The sequence below is a fragment of the Chaetodon auriga genome, chromosome 3 (genome assembly GCF_051107435.1).
Source record: "Chaetodon auriga isolate fChaAug3 chromosome 3, fChaAug3.hap1, whole genome shotgun sequence".
Classification (NCBI taxonomy): domain Eukaryota; kingdom Metazoa; phylum Chordata; class Actinopteri; order Chaetodontiformes; family Chaetodontidae; genus Chaetodon; species Chaetodon auriga.
This window is the reverse complement of record NC_135076.1, coordinates 5,142,689-5,155,588: the sequence shown is the minus strand read 5'-3', so window position 1 is coordinate 5,155,588 and position 12,900 is coordinate 5,142,689. Positions and strand designations below refer to the sequence as shown.

The following is a 12,900-nucleotide window of genomic DNA, read 5'->3' as shown; positions in this document are numbered from 1 at the left end:
TATATTTATACAACATGAGGTTGTTAATACTGATGCAGCAATGTATGAGCATCATTTTACTGTCGTAGCTAGAGGTGGAGAAGTACTTTACATCTAGGTTGGGAATCAGGGGTCAGAAGATAAATGCAGGGGGAGGGGTAATGAGGGGTCGTTCAGCAACACAAATCTGTTCCATTTTTTTTTTTTAACTTTTCTCTTTCTTTTGAAATAATGGATAACTTAACCTTGTGGACCTCAAACAGATATTTAAATGAAACCATGTGAGAGGTTACAAGAGACATGCCTCATTGATGGAACTGTTAAAAATCTATGCCTCATTTCCTGTGCATGGTATGACTTGGCTTGACTCAGCTCAACTCGCTTGGAACTGTTCTTTTTGGATTTCCATTGAAAACCATTGAAAACAGCTGTGGACAGTACCTGGCACCTAATACTTTTTTGGTATGACTTCTTTCGAGTTTCCAAACAAGCTGAATAACAGAGCAAATACAGTTGTCTCGTCGCCTGATGTAGAATTTTCCAAGCGCTCCTGTTTTTTCCACCAATCTTTTGTTGTCTTCAGTCTTTTCTGAAAAAGTTTGTTCCTTACTGACAAACAGCCACATATCAAGAGTCAAGAACACCATCCCTCCAAGATCCTCCACTGTTCCTGTGTTTGTGTTGCATTGAAGATGATGTCAGGGCAATTTCATAGTGTTGCTATGATGATCAGCTGAGATACCTGGTACCAAAAATGAGTTGACTGGAGTCAAGCTGAGCTGTACCATACAGTGAAAATGAGGCTGCAGACATCTGAACCATTTGCCTTTTCACAAGACCAGGTGTGCCATGAATCCATCTTGACAGGATTCAAGCAATGCGTTTGTGGCTGAACGTATATGCTTTTGGACCAGTCAGCATCCGGTGACGAACTACTGGCAGCTACGGGCGGCCAGATCTATTTGTGTTGACAGTGAGAGAAGCAGCCATTCATTCAATGCTATCAGTTATATCAGAACTGGATAGTATTTCTTCATTGCAAGAAGAGCAAATAATAGAACTGAAGACTTTTCTCTATTTAATAAAAGACGTTTCTGCTATTCTGTTAACAATTGTGTATCTGTCAGTTATATGGAATTGAGAAATAAGGTAGCATAAAATGAACATACTCAAGTAAAGTACAAGTACCACAACATTTGAACTGAACACAGTTCTTGAGTAAATCTACAAAGTTACTTTCCACCATTTCTCAAATTCAGTGCATTGAATCCAGAAAGTTTCTTTTGGGTGGGAGAGAATCTAGAAATTAGGAAAAGTATCACAACTCCATGGCCTCCTCCTTCAAATACAGACCATTTGCAATGACAACACCAGTAATGTGACATGGTGGGAGAACCAAAGAGCAGACGACAATCTGGGTTTAGTGTGTGGGAGACAAAAATGAGAGCTATGACTAATACAGTATGTGACTTAAAAATATGACACATACAACTGTTAAAAATCACCCAAGAAGGCTGTCAGATTATAAAAACTCTATCCACTATTTCAGCACAGTGATACATTGCTAGACACTTCTGTTACATAACTGTCTCTGCATTGTGAAAACATAACTTAATGTCAATAAGAGGTCACTGTAGCTCAAGAGGAGAGAAGAGTGCTGTTGGGGAAGGAGGTTCTATTAATGTGATAATGCATGCAGGTTACCAATCCAGGTCATGTATTTCTTACTGCTCTTAATACCTACTTGATCTGTGCCTTCAGGATGTATGATCTTGCTCCTCACAGTAAAGTTCATCATCTTAGATATGTGAAACTTACCTGAGCCAGGATTCACCAAGTGTCTGAGAGTTTAAAATCTGTCCAACTGGCCAAAGATTTTCAGAGTGGTGCATTTTTGGTCCTACTTTTAGGCCTGGAGGTAAAGATATTTTTATCAACTTTTTTAACTTGACTTTTAAAATGTGCTCCACAGTTGTCCTAACCTGTTAGGAGTCCTCAGGAGATGGTGTTCAGGCAGATGTGAGCATGTATTGATGGCGATGAGGTTGTTAAAAGATACTGTTTTGGTTAACAAGTTCTTCTTGACTGACCTTGTGTGGGATGAGGAGAATGCAATTACCAATTGACTCACAACCTCACAGCAGCAAGGAGATGTAGCTTCGCAATGTTTTGGGTCTGACATAAGTGACAATTTTGGCAGTAATACATCCATCTTTGATTGCTGCTCCCCAGATGCATTTATTTCCAAAGCACTTAGTGAGAAACTTGTGAAAAACAAGCCGCAAATCTACAAATTGTGGGTGTACTTATTCATTCATTTATTTAAAATTATGAGGACGGAGCTTCATTGAAGACACATGGTCATATTGTGACAGTGTGTTTGCCAACACTGAGTGTTGCCGTAAGGGACAATCAGTTAGCTGGAGGTTTGTGTCTTTCTCTTTGAGGTTAATGTTTTTCTACATGGACCCTGACAAATGAATGTAGTAAAAGTGACAATACACCAACGAAGCCCACAGAGGGTCTGCAACATCATCGCTGCATGTACAATATTGCATAATACATGTGACGTGCAGCCCTGGCTAAGCAATTTAAGACTAAGGCTAACTGGTAAATGTCATGATGAGATATAGGTCATTGCATATGTAACATAAATAACTTAGTGACCCGTATTATTTATCCACACAAATAAAGATTAGAACCCACAACACCCACAACCTCTAAGCCGGGAACTGGCTTAGGGGTTGAGGTGTTGACCATGAGCAGCGTTGTCCCCAGTTTGTGTCTGTTATGTTAATTTACAATTTGTAACTGCCTAAGTCCTTGCTAAAAGCGCAGGAAGCTTCATAAATATTTTTTTAAGTCACACTGTGAGGAATGCAGGGCTTAAGTCCAAGGATCACTTTCAGCATTCCTCTGAGTGATTCCTGATACATCTGTCCTTGTGAAGCAATTAAGTTCGTACAGAAACTATGTTACCTTTCTGTCCCTGTCAGCTTTCCTTAAGTCTCTATAAAGAAATGACATAATACAGGAAGTGGGATTACCCACAGATTTTTAACATACCACTTAAGTATGAATGCTATTAAGATAATTCTAAGGTGTGAGCACTGGACTCCCCTCTAGTAGAGTGAAGCATATTTATGTGTTAGACTGTGTTTAATTCATTTGGGTTTTGCCCCCCCCCCCCCAAAAAAAAAGAAAACCAGTGCTGTGGATTTCACCCTCAACTACCTATTATTTTGAGGCTGTGAAGAAGCCTGGAGGGCAGATAAACATCATGAAGATCTCTCGCACTAATTAAGCTCAAAGTTGCCATCCTAGCCAGAAGTTCCAAATTTGAGTGGGCTGATTTAGCTGGGGCTAAATCTCTGTGTTTCCACCCCAAGGCAGTACAACAAACATCAATACTGCATTTTTATGAGGATACGCATAATTTGTAAGCTCTGTGATGTGTGTTTGTTGCTTGTATAGAGACATAATCCATACTGCAGTGTGTCAAGCTGGGTCTGTAAATGATGTTGAAATATTTTATTCTATCTAAACAATGCTATTAGTCTCAGAGGCTCCAGATGGTTGTCAACACATCCAGTCTCCAATGTGTCAGAACTGGACAAATTACTGCAGTGCCATATTGTAGGACACTTTTCTTCAACATATGATACACACAGACTACTGTCACGTTGCTGTATCTTCACCGAGAAAAGTCTGACTTCCAATTAAGAGCTAAAGACACACAAGTTGTGTCCAATGGCAAACACACAAGTTTATCCTATTAAATCTTTTCACAGCTTTCTGTCAGACACTGAGGCAAGGCATGACTCTTTCTTGCATTTATCAGACTAGATCCTCTGCTCTGTGGCGGTCCTACACCTGAGCATAAAATTCAAGTAAGGCTATAAGAGGGTCATCTGAAAATGGAGGGTATCAGTAGGCAAAGTGGTCAGAGCAGTGGAAGTAAAGATTCTGGTGTTTTGGCTTAGGTGTACCTCTTCTGCTTTGCTCTGCTCGAAGGCAAACTCCATGGTGGGCACAGCCAGCTGGTTGGCGAAGAAATTCACATCTCCAGGCAACTGCAGCGAGCTGACATTGGGTCCAGGGCAGTTCCCACCACGAATACAACTCAGTAACTGTCTCTGCGAGAGAGGAGAAAAGACGGAGAGAGAGAGAAAAGCAGAGTGGGATGAGCAAGATTCACTGGTGGAAAGAGAAAAAGGAGAAGACGGGGTGTCGCAGAGCAAAAAGGCACAGAGGTTAACAGGTTGCTGCCATGTTAATGGATTAAATGAGTTATAGAGAAAACACTTTGCTATAGCTGCCCGAAACATCAGATCATAGTTCAAGTTTTACTGAATTTATTGGAGCAAGAGAAGGCTTACAGACTGTGGTGAAAAGTAATATTTAACATAACTCTGGAATTTCCCCTTGAGGGACAAATAAAGGAATATTGAATAACACAAGTACATTTACTCAAGTACTGTACTTGAGTACAAATTTGAGGTACTTGTACTTGAGTATTTCATTGTATGCAAATATATACTTCTACTCCACCACATTTAAGAGTCAAATGTACTTTTTACTCTACTACACTGGTGTGACAGCTTTAGTTAGTGGTTCATTTTCAGATTACAATTTTTCATACCCTTCCCATCCAGTGAAAACCATGTATCTCCATTTTGACTTTGAATTTTTCTAATAAAGTATTACAGGTTCCTTTATGTGTTGAGCACTTACAAAAAAATGCAACATTCACATTAATGCAGCAGTAATATTAATTCAAAAACATCGGCTGTAACAGTAAAACTAGGACCATTTTTCTACACGAGCACTTTTACTTTTTATACTTTACGTTAATTGTGCTGATAATATTTGCATACTTTTACCTAAGATTGTGAATACAGGGCTTTTACTGAAAGTGGAGTATTTTCACAGAGTGGAATTGTTACTTTCACATAAATAAAGGATCTGAATATCTACCTTATGAACTTCCACTCAACTGACGCATCTAAATAGTAATGCTTTACCTGGAAGTGCTGTTATTACAGTAATACAACTTTTCAGTAGCAGCGCTTTCTTCCAATTATGTTTCATGCAGACAGTTTGTTAATCAGACATGTAGGTCCCATCCCAAAATCAGAGTGCAGAGTGACGTTTAATAGGCGGTGGGGCATTGAGTGCAAAATAAGTAAAGTTAACACAAGAGATTGTCATACTTGCCGATTTAAGCTCTCTGACATTCTGTGTTAAAACTGTTTCAGAAGACAATTTTGAAAAAACACCATATTGTCAATTATTATATGCAGTGTAGTGTTTAAATCAAATTGAATTAATGGTAAGTTTTTTTCACTCTGGGAAAAATGTATCATAGTCGCAAGAAATAATGATTCTACAATCACAAGAACACCTGCAGTATGTGTCTGATAATAAGAAAAAGAAGCAAATGAAAAGCCACAGCTGTTTCAGTGATACACATTCACACACTACACAACCTCCAAATCTAAGACTGAGAGAAAGTCTTCATGCCATACTTGTAGGAAAACTTAGGAATAACTTAACACAAGCATGGCATACCAGCCTTGTAAGGTACAAATTGGGCTTTGAAATATATATATCCACAAAAAAGATGGAAAATGGTCATGACAGCATTTTCTAATGATAACTTTCTGAAGGAACATTAACCAACAATGCAACTTCTTTCTTAAATAGGGAACATTAATATATGACCCATTCGTTGTAGCATCCTTTAAGTATGCTGCTGCAGTGTTTGGCGACTCACAAAGGGCGCGTTCGTATGTGTGATTTGGTTTATTGGTAGCTCTACACTATGTTTGTGTTATGTCAGTGAGGGAGAAAGAGCTGACTATAAGCACCATGTCAGCCATTAAAAAATGTACCGAGTTGTTTGAATGTTGAACCCAATTAGAATTGTCAAGGACAAGCCTAAATTGCACTAAATACAATATCAGGCTGAGAGAGAGAAGGATGCGAGGTGAGAGTGTTATTAACATTTGGCATGTGGCTAATTGCCCACTTCAAGCTTTTGTCACAGTTCTCCACAGCTCACATGCAGCTTGTTACCTGAGTTGACTGCCTTCTGGTGTCCTCTCTAATTGAAAGAGCAACACGACTGCTATATAGAAATTGTTGAGACCAGGTTGCGTAATATAAGGAAAGAGAACGCAACAGTCAATCAATTACAGCCTTATCTCACATCTGTTGAGCCTGTCTGATGTCACCATGTTCTTCTGTCACGTTGCATTTAATTTGAATTTCCCTTAATTAAGCCCTGGTGTCCAATCATCCTTGTCACTGACACACTGTTGTCAGCGTTTCTGTTTAGCTTTTTCTAAAGGCTGTTGCTCTCTGAACTACTATTGTGACACATTCCCACTCTAACTGAATGAAGGCCAGTAAATAACACCATAACCTTGCTTTAACTTGCCCACATTCAACTCAGTCTCAATGAAATTTCTCTTTTTGATCTCACTCTTTTCCATTTACTCCGACAAAAAGACTGGTAGGACAATACATTTACATGCATATCAATATTCATGAAGGACATCTCATTATCCACTTATGGCTAATTGTGGGAGTTAACAGGGTGGGAATAAATGCTCGTTCATGTGTGCATAATTTAGAAGTTGATTGAGAATCACAATGGGGAACTCACACACAGAGGACAGACATCATAATATTGTTTGGCGTATTCAGCTTTCATTTCACTTCAGCAGCTTATTAGTGTGTAATTCAAGCAAAGAGCTGTGCGTGAAGCCTGTAGTGTTTAAATCCACACACAGGGAATGGTGAATTTTAGATTTCTGGATAATTAGTGTTATAGCATTAATAGCCACCATGGCTCAGCAGAGAAAGAAAAATGTACACACATTTAAACTTCATCAAGGTATATGCAAACTAGAGCACAGGAAATGCAGTTTGATTGGCCAGTGATCTCTGAGTGCAGCGCCAACACACAACAGCACTTACGACTTAACAACAGACCACAAGTGCAGTCCACACAGTCCACCACAAGCAAACCATGCCATTTCAGAAACATACTCAATCAGTTCCCTGATGAAGTCTGGCCTCTGTTTGGTCAACTGAACAGACTGCTCACTCCCCGTCTCTGAAGGCAGCTGTCAACCCAGAGAGCTGTTGTTACGCCAAGCAGGGCGTCCCTACAGATTGATTACTACAGATTCACAAGACAGGATTGGTTACTCCATTCAAGGGAAAGTGGCTGACATCTGTCTCTGGACTCTGAGGTCAAATGAAGTCACTACCTTGCCAACAGTGGCAAGGTTTTAAATGTGCCTTCCTGGGCCACGTCAAACTGTCATGTGCAGAGGCGTTCATGTGTTTCTCTGTCAACCAATAAGGGACATTCACTTTTCTGGACTGCACTGTCTCAACGGTCTGCCTAAAAAGCCATTCAGTAGGAAATATTATATGAAGAAAGAAAAAAAAAAAAAGATTATGTTTTTCCCATCCAAAAGGTTAAGAATAGTGGGAAAAGCGATAGCAGAGGATATTCCTGTGCTAACACTATAGTCAGCACAACTGTTCACTTTGGCTGCATGCACCTGACACTACTTCTTGGCAAGCTTTATCGAGTAAAGCATTTCACATTGTTCATTTTGGAAAACTAAAACACCACAGTAATGAGCTTGTAATGGTAAGGATGCAAAAATAAAAAGACTCTGAAGTAATTATCTTACTAGAAATGGCACCAAGTCAGTCATAAATCCCAGCACAAGTCAGACCAAGATAAACTGAGGTCAAATAAAAACATTGTCAAGGTGCTGCTGTTTCAAACTGAGTCAGCCTTAACCTAAGAAAATGTAAGATTACTGTCTTGAAATAAAAATTATTGTAACATGAATCATCATGTTTTTAACACAAGGCTGCAACAACATGATTCATCTACTGCACAAAATCAATGAAGAGCCAGTGGGTGTCGAATGTGTTCAGCTGGGTTGAGATCTGCCAGCTGTGAAAGCCATAGCATTTGATTCACATCAATTTCATACTCATGTGTCTGATTGTATAAAATGTCTGCTAGCCGTAATTCCCATAAAAATACCAGTGAACAGTATAATGGTAATACTGGTGCCTACTCCTACTGAGTAAACATCTGTGATTACATGCACAGATGTGTGACCGTGTCAGAACTCAAAATCTGGGTGAGTGCACACCATTTCCTGCCAATAGGACACAATTTGCTGTTGCGTGCTGTTGTTGTAATGACTAAGACTGTGCAGACTAAAACGAGCAGTGAAAACATAAAATGAATTTCTCTGGAAGAAAGTAAAATATTTTAAATTTATTATGTAATGTTGACTCATCATACCTCACAGGTTTCGAGTAATTTTCAAATCACCTAATTATGGCATAAGTCACTGGATTTGTGAGTAACATCTGACTCACGTTGAAGTCATAAGGACTCAGTCCACTTGTGCTTTTCAGCATTGAATAGGTGTTTTGCACCTCATGGTGCAGCTCACCTTGACTCTACTCACTCTTTTTTCTTTTCCTGTTGTGGAGAGTACCTGACAGCAGGGACTTTTTTAGTTTTACCTTAATCGATGTTCCAAGCCAGCTGAGTTGAGCCGAGTCGGTGTTGTGAAAACATGGCTGACCACTGACACATCAGAGGGAATCATTATTAGAATCGCCACTTGTGCAACACGGGACCATGGGACATCCTGCACAAGCCCAGCATTTTTAAATAGCGGCTATCAGCAGCACAAACAACAATTTGTTTTCACTCACTCGACTCAGCGAGCATCATACAACGTACAGCACCCCTTCGATATCTCTGTTATAAGCATAGTGTACCTCCTTTGTGTGCGTCGTGAATGTGGGGTTGAGTGACTTAGAGAAAGACAGTGAATGTGAGTGGAGTAGAGGAAAGCTTATCAGTGAAAGTTGTCAATGGACAGTAAATGGACAGTGTAGATTACAGTTAGTCAGTGAATTAAGACTGCAGCTTCTCAAGACCGAAGTGAACCCCCAACTGCTGGAGAGGTGAAGGGGGGCACCCAGTCAAGCTAGCTACCGTGCAGTGGAAATTTGGCTGAGGGGGAGACAAACACTATGTACATTTACTGAAGCCTGTGTACAAGCGATGGATGTGATAAAATCAGATCACAGTACCACTCAATGCAATTCAGTTTACCAGTCCTGGAATAACCATGCTAAGCATTTATTGTTCAGTGTTTAATTGACTGTGTGTGAGAGGTGCTAATTCAACTCTGATATATGTAATATATCAGACATTAGTTTGTGGTGCTGTTGCATTGGATTACAAACTGGGTATATATTTCATATTGGATTACACTGTGCAGCTGTAGCTTTCATTGTGTCCACCCACTGTACAGGCTCAGTCGCTCTGTCACCAGACTGAATACGAGCTACAACTGTGTGTCCTCACCTCTGTATTCATCAGATGTGCGTTCTACTGGAACATTGCCGCTGAACCAAGATATTGGATGAACTTGATTTGAACTCGATTTGCATGAATGCCTGTGATTAGAAAAGGCACTACTACCAGTGAGCAATCCAATTTGTGAGCAAGTACGCCATTGAACAAGCACTGACTGTCTACCTTGTATCCACGAGTGAACAAGTTAAAACAATTTACAGCAGTTTGTCCCAGGGTCAGTGCTTAAGAAAAACATTACATTGATAGTAACTAGAGAAGACCCAATTGATTAGTGATCAATAGACAGGGCTGTCTCTGCACGCGTGGACACTTTTAAATGGGCCACAGTGGGAACAAAGACAAAATTGACTTGTACACCAAATGCAAATTTTTCCTTTTTTGCATTAAGTGTTGGATTGCTGTGTTGAAGGAGCTCAACTGACAGACCAAGCACTTAATTTAACAGTATGTTCATGAGCTCAGGGTCGTGACTGAAAGAGTGAGACTGCAGATACAAGCAGCTAAAAGCAGCTGCTGTGGTTGGGCCATTAAATTAGGATGCCTCCCCCTGAGATTGCGGGGCAAATGCAGGACATGGTGGAGGGAATGCATCGACAAATTTCTGAGTGACATCTTGAAATACGCTTACATCCAGGGAGTAGATATTAACCTGAATGACAGACATTTTATGGATGCTGTATACATTCACTGTATGTGTACTGTTCTATTTTGTTGATTTTTTTCCACATATTTTTATGCCAGTAACAGACTATATCTTTTAGTTTTATCACTACACACATAAACACCTTCAAAAATCCTAAAATTACATTGTTTTATGTCTGTCTGTTCCTCACAGCTCTGACTGGAGACTGGACATTTCCATGCAGACGCATCTCCAGCCCTCCTGCAGAGCATGATTAAGTGTGGATGCCAGTTAGTGTTTTTTAGAAAATATAAAATCATGTCAGGAGGAGCAGTTGTGATATTATGACTGGCTAAGTGCTCTGCTAGCACTTCTAGTTTTGTTTTCTCCACAGTGCTCGGCCATGCACACTCTATGCCCTGATTGAACATTGCGTTGATGCCACAGCTTAACTCACAGCCTCTACAGAATAGGCTCACCATTTCCACCACTAAACAGGATGACATTCTATATCCCATCTGGCCTGGGAATGCCTCAAGACCCCTGAGGAAGGGGTGCAGCATGTGGTTTGGAAGAAGGACGTCTGGGCTACTTTGGTTAGTCTGCTACCATGGCAACTGAGACCCAGATAAGTGGTGGACAATGGATGGACGAATGAAAATCTGAAATCAAACAATGAATAACAGTATTCACTTATTACTATTCGAAGAGTTTGCATGTTCATGTATTTTTAGATAATATTTGGAAAATGTTTGAAACTTACTTAAAGTGCTTTGTTAGATGCAGCTATAATCCATTATTTATTTTAGTTTGTGAACTGTACAGGGATCCAACCTATATTTTTTTCTTTATTTTGGCTACTATCTTACATTGTCTGTTCCAAAGGAAGAAAATATTTCAGGTTGCTGTGTGGTGAAAATCTATCCTAACCTCTCACCTGTGTTTTCATCAAACTAAGATTTTAGAAAATATATAGCTGCTTTTAAAAGAATTTATGTGACCTGAGGTGACGGCATTCACTAAACACTTTAAAGGCCTGTGCACTCTTTGAATTCCAACAATAAAGAAGATGGGGAACAGAGAAAAATACCTCAACTTAAGGCACAAAGCACGATTATATACAGAGATGGACTATAACTCCATCAGCTGGAGAGAAGATTTAAAGTCAGGCCATGTGTCTCTTCTCGCCTTTTCCTCTCTTACAACCAGATACAGTGTGTGTCAGAGGAGCAAAAGAGAAACAGGGATGGTCAAAATGAAAGTAGAGTTCTTTGGAGAGGGAATAACAAAAAGAGAGGTGTAAAAAAAAGGGATGCAATGGGAGGACAGAGAGAATAAACAAGTGAGCAGGGAGGGAAAAAGTGAGAGAGCAGAGAGAATGGGTAATTTCAGCCCGTGGTGCCACACCAGGAATCAATATTTAATTTCTTTGTCTGCTATGATAAGGAGAGAATGAAATCATTTTGAGATCTCAGCTTACCACTCAATACCACTCAATCTACAAAATCATATGTGCTACACAGAATGACTTGCTGGACTTGGACCTAGATAATCTTCCAGAGTGAGAATATTGATGCTGTTCTTGCTTGAACAAGGATATGTTTGATTTGAATATTTATTTATCTATATTAGAATAAAAGCCGATATAAATCCAAAGCCATGCACACGTTGAACTCACTCATAAAAACAATCTTGGAAATATATATATAATTTTTAACATCCTATTCTCATGGCCAGATTGGAATAAAATCATTCCCCCCATTTTCCAAACAAAATACAGGGCCCTAACATTTTGTACACTCAGCGTACATCAGCATTATGACACATCAAACAAGCAGAGGGTGTCAGAGAGTGGCAGTGTACCGTAATCAGAATGCAACCCACAGCAACAACAAAGTGCCAAATGACAAAAACAACTTTGCAATATCTGTGTGACGATAATAATAATTCCGTTCCGGACCGCGGTCTTTGGAAAAGCCATTTGCAGCTGTTGAACTGAAAAGCATGTCCCAGCCATCCAGAAATGAGTGACTGGGATATTAAAGAGACAAAGAGATAGAGGGAGGATGGGGAAGAGAGCGAGCGAGAGAGCCACACAGATGAGAGCAGATCCCAAAAATCTAAGTCTTTTTCTCTTACTTTTTTCTTGACCATAAAGCAAAACAAGAAAAGATGTAACAGAGTTACATGTCCTGTAGATAGTGAGGTAGAGAGCTATAATAAAACAGCCATCATGCTGAAAGAATGTGACTGAACATGAAAGATTGGGTGGAAATGCCCAAATTGTGTACAACAATACATTTCAAATGCCTCAAGTGAGCAATTGTTTGTACTGCATTCAATTCTGAATAAGTGCAGCAAAAAGGACACAACCTCTGAGCTGAGTGCACACACACACACGCACACGCACACGCACACACACACACACACACACACACACATTCATATAGAGTATGTGGAGGCAGAACTAATACAGACAGAGGGGCATGTTTCTTTATCCTCATGCTCACACTGGGTGAAGCGTGGTCCTAAAAGGGACCATAGCAAATCACAACTTGTTGATAAAAAGTATTTTTGTAGAATTAAAAATTAATATAATGAAAAAGCTGTCTGGACTTAAATGAGTAGTCGGCAGTTTGGCCAGCAGCCGGTGCTTATGGGCAGGCTTTCTGGGCAGAACTTCAATATGTTATTGCTTTAACAGGAAATGGAACTGAAAGGCTGTCGCTATTTACCAGACAACCTGCAGACAATCCTCTACATTTTGTGAGTACAACTGAATGCAAATAATGAGTACATCAGTGAAATAACCAGTGATTAATAATAAGTGCTGGAAAATGCACAGTAAACAGATGAG

At 39.8% G+C, this 12,900-nt stretch overlaps 1 protein-coding gene across 5 annotated transcripts in view; it reads right to left on the bottom strand.

The window, feature by feature from the left end:
* naaladl2 (N-acetylated alpha-linked acidic dipeptidase like 2) overlaps window positions 1–12,900 on the bottom strand; it is a 518,168-nt gene that overhangs the window by 122,051 nt on the left and 383,217 nt on the right. For all 5 annotated transcript variants that reach the window (XM_076723158.1, XM_076723166.1, XM_076723175.1 and 2 more), the window contains one exon: window positions 3,969–4,115. In XM_076723158.1, the coding sequence (XP_076579273.1) occupies window positions 3,969–4,115 (147 nt within the window). The remainder of the gene's footprint in view (window positions 1–3,968; window positions 4,116–12,900) is intronic.